Source organism: Toxorhynchites rutilus, chromosome 1 (genome assembly GCF_029784135.1).
Source record: "Toxorhynchites rutilus septentrionalis strain SRP chromosome 1, ASM2978413v1, whole genome shotgun sequence".
NCBI classification, from domain to species: domain Eukaryota; kingdom Metazoa; phylum Arthropoda; class Insecta; order Diptera; family Culicidae; genus Toxorhynchites; species Toxorhynchites rutilus.
In genome coordinates, this window is record NC_073744.1 from 157,877,519 (window position 1) to 157,896,878 (window position 19,360).

General features: G+C 41.4%; 1 protein-coding gene across 1 annotated transcript in view; it reads left to right on the forward strand.

The window, feature by feature from the left end:
* Nucleotides 1-5,466: 5,466 nt before the first annotated feature.
* LOC129763364 (uncharacterized) overlaps nucleotides 5,467-19,360 on the forward strand; it is a 34,054-nt gene continuing 20,160 nt past the window's right edge. Inside the window, exons 1-2 of the mRNA XM_055762352.1 lie at nucleotides 5,467-6,094; nucleotides 6,201-6,343. Of these exons, the coding sequence (XP_055618327.1) occupies nucleotides 5,675-6,094; nucleotides 6,201-6,343 (563 nt within the window). The 5' untranslated portion in view covers nucleotides 5,467-5,674. The remainder of the gene's footprint in view (nucleotides 6,095-6,200; nucleotides 6,344-19,360) is intronic.

Here is a 19,360-nt window from a genome sequence, read left to right on the forward strand (position 1 = left end):
TCAAATGTTAGGCTGCGGTGAAAAAATCTAGATACTATCGCTGAGTGCTCATCCATTTTTCGATGGATTTAAGAAATGGTTTCATGTTCCCTCTTTTAGCTAAAACTTTTTTGAATATACTCAAACTCATCTACATTCTTGGCATATTCTCACAAAATTTGTTCCGCACTCTAACGATCAATCTCATCAGAAATCACCTGACAAGCAGCCGTTTGTAAACAGTTTTGTAAGGTTGGGCATTACAAAACAAGTTGATACGATTTATATTTACACCATCCCATTCACTTGGGTGAAGCGTTCTTTTCTAGAACTGAGAATACTTCGAAGATTTCAACTAAATGCCAGACGTATGGTACAGTTCGATTTTATGGGATTATTGTCAGTGGAGTTCTAGATGAATATCAGTTGTGGCATTCCAATAATAACTTTAAATTAATTCACTTAATAAAATGAATGCTCTGGAAAATTGAAAAAAAAAATTTGGGCTTTCACGTTATTTATGACTTTCGTGTTGAGAATCAAAAAACAGAAAGTGGGTTATATATATGGTATAACCGCAAGGGTGACGTAGGATTATCGTTGATTCAGTGATCATTTGCTTTTAGTTGCATCTGAATCAATTCTGAATGAATAAATTAATATTTGAGGGACTTCGAAAACGAGAGCGTTACGTTGAAGGCACAATATTCAGCAAAAAAAGCAATCACACGAAAGTTGTATAATGCATAATACATTGCTTGTATTGTGATATGATTTGTATTCCATTTCCAATAGACAAAATATCTGTTGCATCAAATCAGTCTACATAATGTTTGCGTTCGCTCATCCTTTCTCAGAACACCCATTTCTCTTTTGAGAAATTGTTGAGTAAACATCCCGGAAGACGTGGTCTTACGTTGATCGCACTTGATTGAAAAATCACAAAACCAAATGTATTTGGTCGCAGTGTTAAATGGTTAGAAAACATAAAAATAAACTCTTTCGCTTGAATGTTTTTTTTTAATTCCCAGCGGAACTGGCAGATTATTTTTCAGCAACGATGACATCTTTCCGGAATCTTCTCGACGCTGGATGGCAACCAAACGAAAGTAGTTCCGCGCGTGTATGTGTGTGTGTGGTGGTTGCTCCGATGTCAGGTCAGGTCAGGTCAGGTTAAGTCAGGTCAGGTCAGGTCAGGTCAGGTCAGGTCAGGTCAGGTAATAAGCGCATCAGCGCTTTCATGATGAACGAAGTCAGCCTCACCAGAACAGCGACAACATGCTCCAATCGCTGTTCAATTAGAACTGAGTGGATTTCCGAGCGGCGCTCGCTTATATACCGATTGGTGATTTCAATAGCCTGTTTTGAAAGCAATTTTAAGGCTATTGAAACAAGTTTTTGGATGAAAAAATAACAAGTTTATAACGCGTAGACATTTTATCTTTCGAATGAAGTGTTTATAATACCATTTCGTTCAGTTGTTTAGGAGCTATTAACGCTCAAAATCTCGGTCTCCGGCGTAACGCTTTCGTTTTCGAAACTTTGATTTTACACCCCGGTATAGAAATGAAAGATGTAGTCCTACGTCAAAAAAATCCGCCGTGGAGGCGACTGTGACCTGTGATTGGACTTATCAACTAACACAATGTGAAAAATAAGTTAAAGTAGGAAAATAATTGGTAATCTAACAAATAATCACTGGAAAAGTGTGCAAAACATAAAATCTAGTAAAATTTTTGGAAAACTCCTAAAAATTCATCGTGTTGTTGAAATTTGCACAAAGGAGGTTTACGAAAACGTCCAATTAGAGAATCATATCAAAATATTCAATTATTCGTGTCGCATTACAGGACTATCCAATTAGCTAGATGTCCAATTATAGGCGAATCACTTATTCTAATTTAATGAAAATTATTGATTATCGGTCTGTGAGACCAATTAACACGTTGAGTGCCACGCGGTTTTATACCAACTTTCCCGTCAGGCGCCATGTCATTGCCATGTCAGTCATCGGTGACTGACACCGAGCATTCCGTTCAAGTCGTGTAAGTCCCCGGTGACTGACATTTTTATTACAAACTGGTGACTGACACGACAGGAACGGAAAGCTCGATGTCAGTCACTGCCAAGCCAATCACCTGGTCTTTTTTGAAAAAATACCTTTCCAGGAAAAATATAAAAAAATATAGCGTCTTTGGTCCCGAGACCATGAAAACTATAAAAAACAAATACAATCAATAATAACGAAAACATAATCCAAATTTTCTGCAACTGTAGTATTTTTCCAAAAAATACCAGCTAATTGGCTTTAATTTGATATGTCGAACATCTGAATTGGTTCAGTGGTTCAAAACTAAAAGTCATTTTTGGCAAAAATGTGAGAAAATGGTTTTTTTGGACCACCCTAAAATGGAAATGGTTACCCTAACAAAAAAATTAAAAAATACTGCTCTAATAATTTGCGATAAAGAACAAAACTACCACTTTTGACGAAAATCTGAGAACCACTATATCGGTTTGGTATGGAATGGCTGTATATATATATTTCCAAATTCCTATCAATATGGGTATCAAATGAAAGGGCTTGATTAGGGGCTCTCCACATACCACGTGGACAGAAAAAGCATGAGTTTAGACTCCCCCCCCCCACAAGCGTGGACAAGCATGGACATTTTCATACCCCTACCACCTTTTGTCCACGTGGACATTTTTCCTTTTTTGATTAAAACAATTGAGGAAATAAATTAATTGCGCCTAAATTCTATTTTAATTCCATTCAAGTTTATTTTATTTCAAATTTTACTACACGAGTTTTTCTATTCCAAGCGCGAAGTGCGTAGCGTCCATCTTTTTGAAGTACGTTGACCGCGGAACGCCCGTTTCATCACCGGGAATAAGTGATAGTCGCTAAAGGCGAGGTCTGGGGAGTATGGAGGATGCTCGAACACAGTCCATTTGAATTTTTTCAATTGCTCTTGAGTTACGCGAGCAGGATGGGTTCGCGCATTATCGTGGATGAGGAACACTCCTTTCGTCAATAAACCTGGCCTTTTGTTCTTAATCGGTCCAAAGCTTCACAGTAGAACGGCGATGAAACAGGCGTTCGGCGATCAACGATTCGATAACACTGAAGAAATTCGTGACGCAGTTACATCGTACTTCAAAAAGCTGGACGCTACGCACTTCGCGCTCGGAATAGAAAAACTCGTGCCACGCTATGAAAAATGCCTCGAACGTTACAGCGATTATATAGAAAAATAGAAAATAAAACGAAGATTACGTATATCACCTTGTTTTTTGTCCTAACTTTATTTTTCCGCGATTTCTGAGGCACTGAAACTTATTTTTTGAACGACCCTCGTATATAATCCATAATTTTTTTGTATTTCTTGGTTTTACATTTTTCATCAATAGTTGTATTCTACTAGTGAAGCCTTTCCATTTGATACCCATATTGATAGGGTTTTGAAAAAAATATATATGACGCCATTTTGTGGTAGCGGCAATTTTGGATTTGTATTTTTTCATCAATAACTGTATTCTACTAGTCAAGCCCTCCCATTTGATACCCATATTGATGAGGTTTTGGGAAAATATGTGATCCGCCATTGTGTAACGGCCGCCATCTTGGATTTTTAAGATCATGAAATACGCAGTTTTATAATGACTACAGAGATAAGGGTGTGATTTTTTTTTCAAATTTCAAGTCAAATGGTAACCAGGAAGGAGGTAAAATTTCTATTAATGTGGGTCAAAGCTACAGACAAACATGTTACAAACATGCAAACATATTATAGGGCAAGCCAAATTAAACCGTTTATAAAATACGGGTCTAATTTAATTTAAAAAAAAAATAATGCTCAATCGACTATCAGTTTAATTGCCCAAAAAGCTTAAGTGTTCGGAATTTAAGACAAAACGGTATATCGGTTTGACCCATGTTGCTGTATATGTAAATTTTACCAATGTTTCTACTACTGAAGATTGGTTAGCTGTATTTATGAATATTTCACTCTAGTGTGTTCATTTATTACGAAGGTACAATTTTCTATTTTTTCCCGAGTGTATATAGTCTCTACCGGCAATATAAAGGTATCACCCGAAGACACTCACCAATTATTTTAACACACAGTGCCATCTGTCAATATACTGCATCGAATGAAATGTTGTATACTACAGAATTTATTGCGTTCAATTCATTCGCCCTCATTTCACTCCATTCGCCAAATTGATAGTACAGTGTCGACATCTACCTAGGTTTTAAGTTGATGTTCATCAAAAGAATACTATCATATTAGCAGGCCCGAAGACAGTTTTAAATTGTTAAAATTTCAATGAAAAGTTTGGAGTTCTTTCAATACTTAAAACATACAGTTCGGGTACTATATTTCTATGAATTTAGAATCAAACAATTTTCTTTTAAGACATTTTCATCACTTGTAAAAACCGTGTTGCCCTATCATATAGAACTCATATTTGATACGGAAAAGTTAATTCTTATCCAATATTGTCATTCTAAAAATGTCTGTTTATTCCAACAGAAAATCCATTATCGATTTCGCTTCACGCTCATGGAATTCGAAGCCACAAACGGCAGATTTTAAGCGGAAATTTCACACAGGCCGCGTGGAGCTTATTTTAACGATTTTCGGATTTCGAATAAGTCACATTTGCTAATGATCAAATTTCAAATTTAATCACTTCTTTTTCATGGATTCAGTTGATTTCTATACAAACAACTCAATTTTGTTCTATTGCTTCAGCCTTCGAATTTCAATTGACACAGTTTATCAAACATCTTCAAACTTTTGACAGCATGACAGCACAGCTTCTTTGGATTGAGTGTCCGTTGATGGAAACATAAAAAAGTGAGTATGTCTGAAGAGGATAACAATTTCGTTTTTGCAGCATATGAAGTGGATGCATGCAAAAACTTGTTCACCTTTACTACACAGATCGAATTAGTGGGAGAGCTCCGCCGTTGGTATAATGTGTGCGCTAGAACATCAATCTACTGGGCCACAGCTTTCGCTCCAAGTATCCCGCGTGAATGTTTTATTATCGGGAGTATGTGTGTAAAACATGCTTTCGTTCTTGGCCGCACAAACCGCCGTTTGTTTACACCACGCACTCAATTCCTTTAGCAATGACTTTGATTTTATTTGTCTGATTTTCCTGTATTTTTCGAGTGCACACTAACCCGGATAGGGGGTGCCTTGCACGCATGCGAGCTTGAAACTCCGTCCCAACCAACGATACGCATGGGGCCACCCTCGAACCACGCTGTTCTGGCGGCTCATGATTATTTACTACAAATTTACACATTTGCTCAATCGACTATCAGTAAGTAAGTGCCTTTGACTGGCTGGGTACGTAATTAGCGCCCCGTGGCAAACGTCACACGCACTACGGTACCGTACCGGTGCGCGCGGCTTGCTTTGAGGAGAGAATCACATGCAAAAAAGCCACTTTGATCGTGAATCGTCGCGAGGTTCTAGCTGGCTGTCGTTCGACTAATGGTTTTGTTACTATATACTTCCGTTTTTTTCTCTGCCCGCGTCGAGTGCGTAAGGCGCACTCGTGAACCCACCATTTATCTAACCCGTACCCACCAGTGCACCATGACCAACGGTGAAGATCGGACGATCGTGATTTAGTGTATCCTAATCGCTACAAGCAGCAGAACGCAATCGAAATGAGTGCCATCAGCAAGTACTGGAACGAATTTGTTACCCCGGAAGTGAGTTGTACGTTGATAGCGCATCCGGGCAAATCCTGTGTGGAACACAACCTCTCCCAGATGAGGACGACGGTTTTGGGCAATATGCAATTCTTCATCCCAGTGTCGCTCCTCCGTTTGTTCTTACTTGTGTACTCCCGAAAAGCCATAAAGTGGGAAATTGTCCGCCAGACGCTGCTCGAGTTCTGCTGTATGGTTGCCAATGGCTGGTCTGCCTCCAACAGTTGGACGGTGGGATTCTGTGCTATGTATAATATTTTCGGGCGGATGATCAACAACTATTGCGTTTCGCTGCCAGGGTTAGCAGGAAGTCTCGTTATGTTCTGGATGCCACTTTACGTTCAATCAAGTCACTCAAGGGCAGTGTTTAATGTGGTATGTTTTGTTGAATTCGAGTGTCGGTGATGGTTGAAGTTTGGTGAACTGGGGCACATAGGGGAGCAGTGTTTTTCAAACGTGACTTCAATTTGTGTTTAAAAAGTTTCTAGAGTGTTGGATAAAATCGAGAGAACACCCGCTGCTAGAGTACGCACGAGAGTCAAAGGTAATCGGAACGGTGGCGTTCATGATTATCAGTGCTGTGATTGGATATTTTGCACAAAGAACCAAAACAGCGGAGTTCTGGTAAGCTGTCATTAGATTATTTATAACTTGGTAGTTTATTCATCTTATAGGTATAGATTTTACGAATCTCGATCGATACAAAACTACTTTTCTGAAGCTCGAGAGCTTTTGTAACAGCTTAAAAATGAAATTAAATAGTATATAATTTCATTGTTTTTCATCATTTCTTATTCTTCAAACATCTTTTTATTTTATGTTTACTCTTCAGTTCCATAAATCTTCCTAACATTTCACTCTTTCTACAATTTAAATTTGAATTAATTTCTTTCTTTCAACAATAGTCAATAATAACAATCAGTTAACGGTGACATGAAGTGGTATGATCCAATCAAACTGCTCACCTCTGCTACAAAAGCCCCTCCCAGTAACTGTGGTGAAGATTCTTCTTCGAACTAGGGATCGGATTAACCTTATTGTAATCAAGGCACCGCAATTTTGGCCACTTGGTGACTAAACGTCTTTTTCTTCTATAACGTTCTAGAGAAATTGGCCGTCTCTACGTAGTATTACTTATGTTATTTTTATTAGTACTTAGCTGAAATAGAAATCTGTCCCAAATAACACGCGTTGAATATATTCTTAGTAGAAAGTTGGAATAAAATTCTTTGACGAATAATATAGGGAAACTGAAGGAAATGTGGTCACCCTAAGGAAAATGCCCATTTCCTGTATCCACATACCACTAAAATTCCCGTTCTTCGAAGAATATTGTAGTTCAACTTATTGTAGTTCAAGATAGTGAGTGGTTTTTATTATAAAAATTGAAAATAGTACATTTTTCATTATTAGAACAAAAATTATAGGAGGTTGTGTCCAATATACGACCGCATTGTTGACGTAGAACTACGCTGTTATTTTCTATAAGTCGCTTGTTTATAACTTCGGATATTATTCTATAATGCTGTGAAATTTTAAAAACAACTGCTTAGTAGAATAATCTCTGAAATAGGTTTTTCATTGTACAATCAGTTGACGATAATTGATTGATGATTCATTCTTGCCCTCGTAAAACAATATACCAGCTGATCGTATGTCGCGATTAATTTAATGTCAATGCATTGAAAATTTACCTCGAACGCTATTCCAGTGGCCTTTTTCGCAATTGGCATAGACTCGGCAACAGTCGATTATATACATATTACACCAGCACCATTATTCCACATCTCATAACTTCATCAATATATCTTTGGCGCCGCATGGAAACAACAACAATGACAACACTTGCAAGTATCAAATATCATGCTACACGTTATTTAGTATTGCCTCAAAGGAATTACACCTCTAGGCATCGTTCGTACAACGTAAACCAAGCGCCAAACAAACGTTTGCCAAAGCATGCATACAGAGCCATACATTGGTGGCTTGAAGCTACTAGGAATATAAACACTCGTCATTTTTCGCTATTCTAAAAAAACGCTTCTGTTAATATTACTGGCCTCAAAAAAAGTTGCATTACTTTCTCATGCTCGAGAAAAGCGCAGCTGTAACTCTTAGTGGAGGATGTTTTGCTACTGGCAAGCGAAACTTATTCACATACAAAATTGCAGAACGAAATTTACTTTGTTGGTGACTAATCAAGCGAAATAAACTCTTTTTGTTAATATCAACAACCTCGAAAACAGTAGCAATGCTTCATTATGATCAATATTAGCGCAAATGCAATCCTGGTTGAAGGCAGATTTGCGACTGGCACGCGAACCCAAATAACTTATAATATTCTAGTAAGACATTCAAGATGCTTGATTTTTCCCAAATAATTTTTTGGCGCACAACCTTAACGCCTGCTTCACCTCAACGTCAGTTTAATGCATTGATGCTTTTCAAAGACACCAACGAAGCCCTTATGATGACGGAAAACAAACAATGTTAACTGCTTGAAAAAAGACTGAATTATACCACAAAGCTTGTACTCTGCTGTAACACCCATCGATGCGAATTCGCTGATGAGTTTGTCAAGAGCGACCGCCTTCACCACCAGCGGGGGGAGCTTGATTTTGGTTGCTGCCTGGGTAATGGCATTTACATTTTCGACCGACGCGCCGAAATCGCCTACTCCGCTGTTGTTCGATGCGGTGTCACACTCGCGAAGGCTCGGTTCAGTGCGAGCGCTTTTCACTGCACCAACATCGCGTGCATCATTAGATGACGCTTGCCTCGGAATTTCATTGCCCCTGGCAATGCGTTCGCAGGGCTTGAGCCTGCCTTCTTTTTCTTGCTCATCACACACTACGCGAAGCGTTCAATTTATTACGCGGGAAGAAAAACACACGATTCGAATAACGAATAACGAACAGAAAAAGCAAACGACGACATCCAAGTTGGATTACCACTGGTGGGGTCCAATCTTAGATCGAAGTGCAGCGAAAGCAAAGTGAACTGGATTGCTCAACAGTCCGATGCCGAATGAAAGTTTGCCTCAGCGAGATCCATTGTTTATACTCTAGGCAATTATTCCTCTTCTCCTTTTCTTTTGTTCACGGAGACTTCAAACCCTACGATTTCCCCTTCGTTGGTCGTCGATAAGTAGCTCGTTATTGACAGCTCTGTTCGGGAAAGCACACAAATGGACAGAACAAATGTATGGGAAAATGGAAACGCTTAGAGTTTTCATGAATTTTAACCATTTACAAACCTGTGGATTCTAATGTATAGCATATGAAACAAATCTTATGGAATTTCCGATTCGTTTAGTATGTAAATCGCTAAAATCCGTTCGCGGCAAAAATAGTTATTAACGTTAACTTTATTTCATAAAAACGTGATCTGTTTTCTGATTTGGCACCCTTAATGAAAGACGTAGTTCTACGTCAAAAAAACATTTCATTCATGATAGATACTGTGTCAGACATTCGTTTAGCCGCACTTGAAAAAAAAACTTGAAACACTTACTTACTTATACTTATTTGCTGTAGTGATAGTATATTTAAATCAATTTTATTGAAAGGACGTGCGTCACAACCACACACACACACACACACACACACACACACACACACACACGGCGGCATCGGTGGATATAAACATTCAAACGTCGTTTTTTCCCGAGACATACGTTTAGCCGCAGGGCATAAAAATCGAGTTTTCGCATAATCACCAAGCCTTTATCTGTGTTTTTTTAAAAAAATACTTGGGAATGTTCAATTTACTAGATAAATATTAGATGTGCAACGCAAGAAGTTGGTCAGATTTGTGAGTTACGTAGAATTTAAAGGAATGGCGAAAGGTATACTATTGGCGGAAGAGGGGCAGAAAATAATAAAGATATTCAGTGAACAAAAGTTTTCTAATTGCTCGATAGTAGCAAAAATTGGTCGATCTGAGAAAGTGGTACGGAATTTCTTTAAATAGTGCCATAAATATGGGATTTAACGACCAACAAATGGGAACACCAAAGTTAGTTTGCGTCTTAAAGGTCGAATAAGACACGTAGCAACCAGGAAACGATGTCCTGCTCCAGGGTTGCCAATAATATTTTTCAAAAAACTGGAAGATTGTTCTTGAAAAAACTGGAAGAAAACTGTATCCTGAAAAACCGTCTTATTTTAAGAAGATCGGCTTTGATTTATCTAGAATCATCCTTTTTATTTTCTTCAGGAGCCTCGTAGTTTGACTGAAGTTCATGAAATAGCGAAATAAACCATTCATTAATCATATCATTCGAGCAGATCAAAATGACGTTTCCCGCTACTCGAATAATAATGTGAAACAATATTTGGGGATCTTTTTCTCTGGAAATGCTAGAAAATGTGCAAGATTTTAAACTTTAATACGTCTTTACCCGGCTGAATGGAGTGGTATAATAATCACTTCATTCGAATGATAAAATGTCAAAGAGTTATATGATTGTCACTTATTGGTCCAAAAAATCATTTCAATAACTTAAAAATTGTTTCGAAAACAGGCTTTACAACGAGGTGATTTTGGGCTTTCGTCCCCTTTTACCGGGTGTCTTAGATATGGGTTTCGAATCACGTTTTGGAATTTCATCAAGAGAAACACTTTTTCCAGGAGAAACCTTTAGTTTTTTCTTCGGTTGAGGTCCAACTGGACAGCCGATCACGTCGTTACGATGTTCCTTTAGAAATTGTTTAAATGAGTCTCCAATCAACTCGGGCTTTAAGCTATCAGATGGCAGCTGGTTAATGAGTTCGTGGGGATTCCATGGTACGATACCGCATTTCCGGAATCCCGATATTAGAATACGTCTAGTGTGTGGTGCTAGTGCCTTCAAAAGTTCACTGATAAGGCTTCCGAGGCGACCTTTGGGAATAGTTGCGTTCTTAGAACCCTCACATGAGGCACGCCACCGTCCTAAAATTTTCCGCCATTCACGCTTCATTGGAGAGAAAAATGCTACGTCGAGCGGTTGTGTCAGATGAGTTGCATTAGGTGGCAAGCAGATTTTTGACGGCAAATTTCAATAACTGTTGGATTCAAATGAGATGAGAGGTTGTCTCCGATCAGCGCAATTGATCCGTTCAAATGCCTTATAGCTGGAAGAAAAAGAGTCTTAAACCAGTCCTCGAAAATTCTTTCGTCGAACCAGCCAGACGCACTTCGATTGTAGCGTGTTCCTCGAGGGCCATTAAGTGTCCAAGAATCCCATAAATGTTCTGCCTTGAACACCACGTATGGTGGCAACAGTTCTCCAGTTGCACTTCCGCAAAACATAACGGAAGTAGCAGATTTACTGAAGTTCCTCACGTTTTCAAAATACTTTAAGCTACGCTTACAGACAGTAAGCTTCTTACCCGGATCATCTGACAAATTCGTCTCGTCGTAATTAAAAATATTGGAAGCCGGAACACCTTCCAGAGATTCCTTTAAGTTGGCCATGTACTCTGCGATTGTTTCGCGTGTTATTGCTGCGCGTTTTAACTTTATATTTTGAGCAAAACGTTTGCTTAGTTGCTGGTAATCGCGTAAGAATCGTGCCACTCAGTCCCGTGAAGTTTGTTATTTACAAAAGTTGGCACTTTTCTTTCCTGCTTCGCCAAATAAATTTGAACTATTTCCCGCGTATCATCGGTTCCAACGGGGAAGCCCCACTCGGACAAGCAGCTGAGATGGTCTGAAAACGATAATTCTTCCGTCTCAGTAAAAATTTTCTGATGTCCGGGCTGTTTCTGGTGCGATTCGCATAGCTTGTTGTATATTGTTTGTCGGCTGCAATGGAGTTGCCTAGCGGCTTCTGCGTGGGACATTTCTCCGGATTTGACTTTTCCAACTACTACAGTATATTTCCAAGCATTATTATCCTTCCGATAGTTCCTCACCATTCTTGTACCTACAAAAAAGTAAATAAACCTAACCTTACAATATGGCTAACGGTGGAAAATTTATCGCTCTCAATTTTTTTTTAAATAACTAATTTCAACGATAAAATAACGTTGCTGCTGCTGATATATGACAAACGAATAGTTCTCTGATAGGTTTACACACTTACCAGTATTTAAAATTGTAAGAACAATGTATACGGAAACAATTTTTCTGGAGCTTCAAATCACTACCGCTCGACGTTTCGAGGTTTTTTAATTTTCTAAAAAGGAGTAGTTGCGTTTAAAAAAAAACTGTCAACGTGAAATGGTAGAAAGGTATTGTATGAATGAATTATCACAGATAATACATTTTGAAAAAATGTTATTTTATAAGAAATTTGTGAAAACCTAAATTGTTCAAAGTAGCATTTCAAAAGTAGCCCCGCACGACGGTATCTTCAATTTTCAGCTGCGTATAGCAGAAATATAGATAATCTTTCTTAGGTGAAATTCTGGTTCGGCCAAAAAGGTAAATAAACAAAGCTCGAGTCACAGAATTTAGAGCTCGAGTGGAAGATTTCAGGATTTAACTGTTTGACTGGAACGAGAGGAAAAAAAACTGGAAGATTCCAGTTTAAACTGGAACATTGGCAACGCTGTCCTGCTCATACGTTAAGGCAGAATCGGTTTTTCCAGTAACGAAGAGGCATATTGCGCGCATCTTGTATGAGTCACCAAACATCATGTGGAAGAAACTTCAAGGGAAGCCGAAACTGATCGCCACCCATAAGCAGAACCATCTCATTTTCGCCCGGCAATACATGGAATGGAAACTAGAATGGAGAAATGTTGTATTTTCCGGCGAAAAAAGTTCAATTTGGATGGTTCGGACTGTTACAGTTGCTATTGGTACAATTTAAGACAACGGCATGCAGTGAGATCGAAACGAAACTTTGGGGGCGGAAGTTACACAGTGTGGGGAGTCGTTTCTTATCACAGCAAGCTTCTCATTTGTTTCATTTTCACCCGAATGAACTCCGAAAAGTATCTTCAATTACTGGAGGACGTTTTGATTGGCCGTTTGATTGGCGTTTTGATATTGAGAATAACGCTACCGAGGATGTCGTTTTTTCAGCAGGATTATGCATAGATCCAGGTTTCCAAGCAATCGAAGACATGGTTTGTCGAGAAAGACATTCCGCTTCTTGAATAACCTGCTTGCAGTCGATTGCAATCCCATAGAGAACCCATGGAGAATCTTGGCCGAGATGGTCTATGCAAACGGATGACAATTTGACAACATTTCCAGTCTCAAGGCAGTAATTCAGGAGTGTTGGGCTATAATTAAACTGACCAGACGTCTGACCGCGTTACGCGGAACAGTCCCGCATTTCAACAAAATGTCCCGCGTATGATTATGTCCCGCGAAACGTCCCGCATTTGGCAAAAGAGACGAAAATGTCCCGCGATATCAATATATTTCAATATTACAATTTGATCATGTTGATTAAATGGATGAACCACAAAAAAAAACTTTTATTTAACAGACTGTTCAAGAGACCTTCCAATGCATCCAAAGATACGTTGAGCTGGTTTCATCGCACCGACAGTGTACTTTTTGTTTAGAGAGTGTCAAATGGAAACGACAGCAACAAAATTAGAAAAAGTTTTTTATAAAAGTCCCCTATTGATCCGCAGGGACCAACGTGAGTCAGACGAAAAGTTCATCTTTGGTCCCCTAGCTCGGTCAAGGTTCAACGTGTTAAATAAGCCGGAATAACTAGTGTATACGGAACAAGAGACAGGGTTGTTTGATGAAGTATCGTGAATGAAACGCTTGGCGGCCTTACGGAAGTTGGCCGGAACCTCAACCATGGTCCATGAAAAGATGTATGACAGCGTGTTCTTTTACCTTTTCGAGGCTTTGGTGGTAGGCTGTCTCTCCATTTTGACCATTCGACCAAAAGTTTTTTTTTTAGTTTTTTTTTCATCGCCTTCCGAAATTAGTCCATTTTTTTAATGCATACGTTAACACTAAAATCCATGAAAAATGGATTGGAATTTCCGAGCGTTCCATTCGATAATTGGAGGAAAATTATAGAATTTCAATCGTGCTTGCCAGACCTAAATGCTCTGACCGAATGAGAGATTTTCAGGCGTAAACAAAATCTAAACCACCTAAAAATCACAACTGAGTGATTACAGGTCAGGTTTAATGACTAGGACACATGTTAAGAGTTTCACGAATAAATGAGACTCTCTAAACTATGGTTTATGTTCACATAACGTATATACATAACGTTTTGTTTTTTGTGTCCCGCGTTAGACCTCTGACCATCTGGTCACTTTAGCTATAATCAATATGGCAACACTTTTAACGCAGTCTGACTCGATGCCAAATCGAGTTTTCAAAGTGATCGGAAATGGAGGTGGACATACTAAATATTAGCTACCGATTGGACTCGAAATTTGCCGCACAAATTTTCTTTTATTGAAATTTTAGGATGCGGCTAAATGAATGTTCACCCTGATTCCACATATTTGAATTACTTAGAAAACAAAAAGTAAATTTATACTTTTTTTTAGAATGAATTCGATGAAAAAAAGACGGGTGGGTAATGTCGGGGACATAACCGGAGTGACGTAGGACTATACAAAGGGGACTGTTGAGGCCCTATAGTATAATTCCCTACTCCATAGCAATAAGGCAACAATTAATAATATTACCCTAAAGCTACAGCTATACACACAAAATAGCAAGAGAGAGAGAGAGAGATTAGGAAAAATACCGTGATCACCCGAACGATCGTGGTCAGTAGTCGATCTATATGACCACTGACCCCGAACCAATAAAGTACAGTCGAAATACATTCCTCATTGCGATAACACGGTCGTCTTTCGTACAATAGAATATTTCGTGATAATATCTCCCAATTCCAAAAGTACCAAAAGTAAGTGCTTGTCCGCGACTTTGGTGAAAAAGTGGGAAAGCAAAAGTACATTTACCCTCCCCCACCGGTGAGAGATCTACTGTGCGCTGTAGATAGCCAAATTGTGTTAAGTGCTACCATTTCACTGGCCCTTTTGGCAGCCGTTTTCGACGGCGAAGAAAAACCTTCGGTCCAGCATATACGGCCAACTGGCTCGTACATTTTATGGTCCTTCGAGCCGGATTGAAGGACAACCCGGTCGAAAGGACTAGTGCGTGAGTGGTGGCGATCTTTCTGTTTCGTGCGACCGTGTGATAGCAAACACTCCGTAGAAATTGCGCCATTGCATTGGTGTCGTTAGTGGTCAAAAATTGCGCCAAGTGCCGTGTAGCAGTCCATTTTGCTTGATCTCATTTGTGTGGCGAGTGAGAGTCGTTGACCCATTACTACAGGCATTGTACTATTCCCCGTAATAAGAATAGTGTGTGATCGCCGGCAAGCAAAGCATTGTTGCTGTGCTGGACCTTTGAAAGGGAGAAAAGTGTGCTGAAATTAGCCTGGTACAATTTGTCGCTAGTGTGGCACAAATTAAAGTTGTTTCGCAAGTGATTTTTCGATAGTTTTGACCTTGTTGGGGGCAAGGCAGAAGCGATTGACACTGAAGTGACTACAGTGATAGTGTTTGCACCGATCCGAGATTTCGCGACGCAATTCGTGTATTCGCCGGGAAGGATTTTCGTCCGCGTCGGGAAGGAGAAATTCGTTTTCGTCCGCGTCGGGAAGGATTATTTTCGTATCCGTTACCGCGATCGTTCCACGTTAAATCGGTGCAAAAATGCCAGACAAAAAGGTGGAAAAACGACTGGCTGATTTGGGAGTTATGAAGAAAGGCATATTTGTCCATCGTGATGGTGTGGAGAAATTTGTGAACGACTTTCAAGAAGCGCGTGATTCATGTCAGGTACCGGTTCGGATCGAATCTCTGGATCTAGTATATCATGAATTTTTGGAAGTGCAAAGTGAAATTGAACAATTGGACGATGAAGAGCAGTTAAATAGACACCTGTCGGAACGAGCGGACTTCGAAGCGCGTTATTGCACGGCGAAGGGATTCTTGCTGTCCAAGCGATCCGCAGATGCCAATCAAACGGCCCTGAATGCATCGTTCCATCATCCACCAGCAAACCAAGGTACATTTCACCTTAGGCTTCCGCAAATAGATCTTCCCAAGTTCAATGGGGATTTCTCAAAGTGGTTGTCGTTTCGAGACACCTACACATCGATGGTGCACTCGAACGCCGACATTCCTACCGTGGCGAAACTCCAATATCTCATCCAGTCACTAGAGGGCGAGGCACGCAAGCCGTTCGAGAGCGTGGATATCGAGGCCGATAATTACGGTGCCGTTTGGGACGCCCTGCAAAAAAGGTATGACAACCGCAGATTTTTGAAAAAGCAGCTCTTCCGTAGTATCTACGACTTCTCATCGCTCAAGAGAGAATCCGCCGACGAGTTCCAGCTCCACGTGAAGGCCCTTGCCAAGTTAGGTGAACCCGTCGAGCATTGGGACACACCTCTTGTAAACATCCTGTCCTACAAGCTCGATCCAGCTACTCTTCGCGCGTGGGAGGAAAAGACAAGTCAGCAAGATGACGTCAAGTACAACGACCTTGTTGAGTTTCTGTACCAGCGGGTACGAATTCTGAAATCTGTGGCAACCGATCTACTACAACGTTCCCAACCGGTTCAAACAAAGGTGGCCGGCAACGTTGTTCCTCCGAAGAAGTACACCCAATCCAAGGTCGCTGCCAACGCTGCTGCATCCGATAGTAGATCCAACCTTCCTTCGTGTTACGCTTGTTCCGGTAAACATTTCCTCTTCCAATGTCAAGTTTTCGCCAAAATGTCCGTCAGCCAACGAAGAGAGCTGGTATCTCAACGGAAGATTTGCTGGAACTGCTTCCGAAGTGGCCACCAAGCAAGACACTGTTCCTCGAAGTTTACCTGCCGAATCTGTCGAGATCGGCATCATACGCTGCTACACGATCCATTCCAGTCCCAGAGCTCATGTACTCCTGCCATAGCATCGAATCCTACCGAAACGGCACAAGATCCACCCATGTTGGCTATCCCAGGGCCGTCTACCTCCTACCAACAAGTAAGCATGTCGGTTCAGTCCCAAGCCAGCACGGTTCTCCTCGAAACAGTCGTTCTCCAAGTCGTCGACGATAATGGGCACGTTTTCCAAGCCCGAGCTCTTCTAGATTCCGCTTCGATGTCGCATTTCATGTCCAAAGATCTTGCGAAGCTGCTCTCCAACTCCCAATCCAAGGTTGATGTGTCCGTAGCTGGAATCGGACAATCCCACCGGAAGATCAAGCGTGCAGTAACCACCACAATCCAGTCAAGAGTCGCGTCTTTCTCTACGAAGCTTCAATTCCTCGTTATCGAGCATCCCACGGCTGACCTACCCACCATGTACGTCCAAATCTCTTCGTGGAACCTCCCTAATGTGCAGTTGGCTGATCCTGCGTTCCACATTTCCAACAAGATTGATTTGGTAATCGGTGGTGAGGCGTATTGGGACCTACACACCGGGAAGAAACTTGACCTAGGCCCAGGTCTCCCCTACATCATCGAGACGTACTTCGGTTGGACATTCTGCGGTTCAACTTCCCAAGATTCCTCCAACTCAATGGTGTGTACCATATCCAGCACTGATGCCCTGTTGGATGCAACTCTACAAAGGTTTTGGGAGATCGAGACGATTCCGAACCAATCCGTCCATTCCAGCACGGAGAAGGCCTGCGAAGAGCTCTATGCAGCAACAACAACTCGTGACTCTACCGGGCGATACGTAGTTCGCCTACCCAAAACGGACAATCCGGACGTCTTCTTGGGAAATTCGGAATCCATCGCCGAACGCCGATTCCTCAGCTTAGAACGCCGTCTCGAGTGTGACTCCAGCATGAAATCATCCTATCACCAATTCATGGAGGAGTATGAGCGTCTCGGTCACATGATACATCTGAACGAACCCGTGGACAACTCGATTCCACACTGTTATCTCCCGCATCATCCCGTATTCAAGCTATCGAGTACCACCACGAAGACGAGAGTCGTGTTTGATGCAGCGTGCAAGACCGCATCGGGATATTCCTTGAATGACCTCCTACTTGTCGGACCTGTCGTTCAAGACGATTTGTTGTCACTCATCATGCGCTTTTGTTTATACCCCATTGCCCTGAACGGTGACGTCGAGAAGATGTACCGTCAGATGCTTCTCCACAAGGCAGACCGACCGTACCAGAGGATCAAATGGCGTACTGATGCATCCCAACCGATAGCTACCTACGAGTTGCAAACCGTGACCTATGGCACTGCTTCTGCCCCATATTTGGCCACAAAAACTCTCCAAAAATTGGCGAGTGATGCGGCCCACTTATTTCCTTCCGCTGCGAAACCAGTAGCCAACGATTTTTACGTAGACGACTTTCTGTCAGGTGCCGATGATGTCGAGTCAGCCATCCGAATTCGACGTGAAGTATCAGCTGGAATCCCGATGAAGAAGTGGGCTTCGAATTCCGTCGAAGTCCTTGAAGACATTCCACCCGAAGACCGATCAATCCAGCCATGGCACGATTTGCAAGATCCTCAATCCGTCAGCACTCTCGGTCTAATCTGGGAGCCTATAACCGATATCTTTCGGTTCAAGGTACAGTTGCCGCTGCCGGCTGCTGTACTCACCAAACGTAGAATCATGTCCTACGTGGCCCAAATTTTCGACCCATTGGGACTAGTAGGTCCAGCCGTTACGAAAGCGAAGCTGTTCATGCAGTGCCTGTGGACACTGAAATCCTTCGACAACGAACGCTACGATTGGGACCAACCATTACCTTCAAAGCTACAGCAAGAGTGGAAAGAGTTCCACAGTACCATTGATCTTCTTCGAGAAGTTCGAATTCCACGGTTTGCTTCCATCGCCGGGGCCGTCAGCATCGAACTCCATTTCTTCGCTGATGCTTCAGACAAGGCTTACGGCACGTGTTGCTATGTTCGTGCGCAATCTGCCCAGGAAGTATCCGTGAAACTGTTGGTCTCCAAGTCTAAAGTTTCACCCCTAGCAGTACGTCATACTATAGCTCGATTAGAGTTATGCGCAGCTCATCTTTCCATGCAGCTGTACAAGAAAGTCGCTTCGTCATTGAGAGTTGTTCCACCTGCCTTCTTCTGGTCGGACTCCACCACCGTGATACAGTGGCTTCGATCATCACCTGGACGTTGGAAAACGTTCGTAGCCAACCGTGTGAGTCAAATTCATTCTTCTACCCCAATCGATAAGTGGAATCACGTTGCTGGTTCGGACAACCCAGCTGATGACATCTCCAGAGGATTGGATCCAGCCGAACTTCTCAACAAGGCAAGGTGGTGGAATGGTCCATCCTGGTTAAAATCTCCTCCTGAGCTCTGGCCAATAGGAGCACTACCAACGAAAGAAACCGTCGAAGTATCCCATGAATGCCGTAAAATTCCCATTGTAGCAATGACAGCCATCCAAAGCACTTTCCACGAAGACCTGTTCTCCAAATATTCCAGTTTTTCTAAACTTCGTCGTATGGTCGCATGGTGGTTGCGATATCTGCAAGCTCTTCGTGAACGTGCAATCGTTCGTCATTCCAAAGCGATCAGTCCTGGAATACCGAAAGAATCCAATGAGCCGTGTAACCCCCTCAATTCCGATGAACTCCTATCAGCCGAGCGAATCCTATGTAAATTAGCGCAGTTAGAGAGCTTCCAAGAAGAGCGTAATGATCTCGTTGTACGTACGA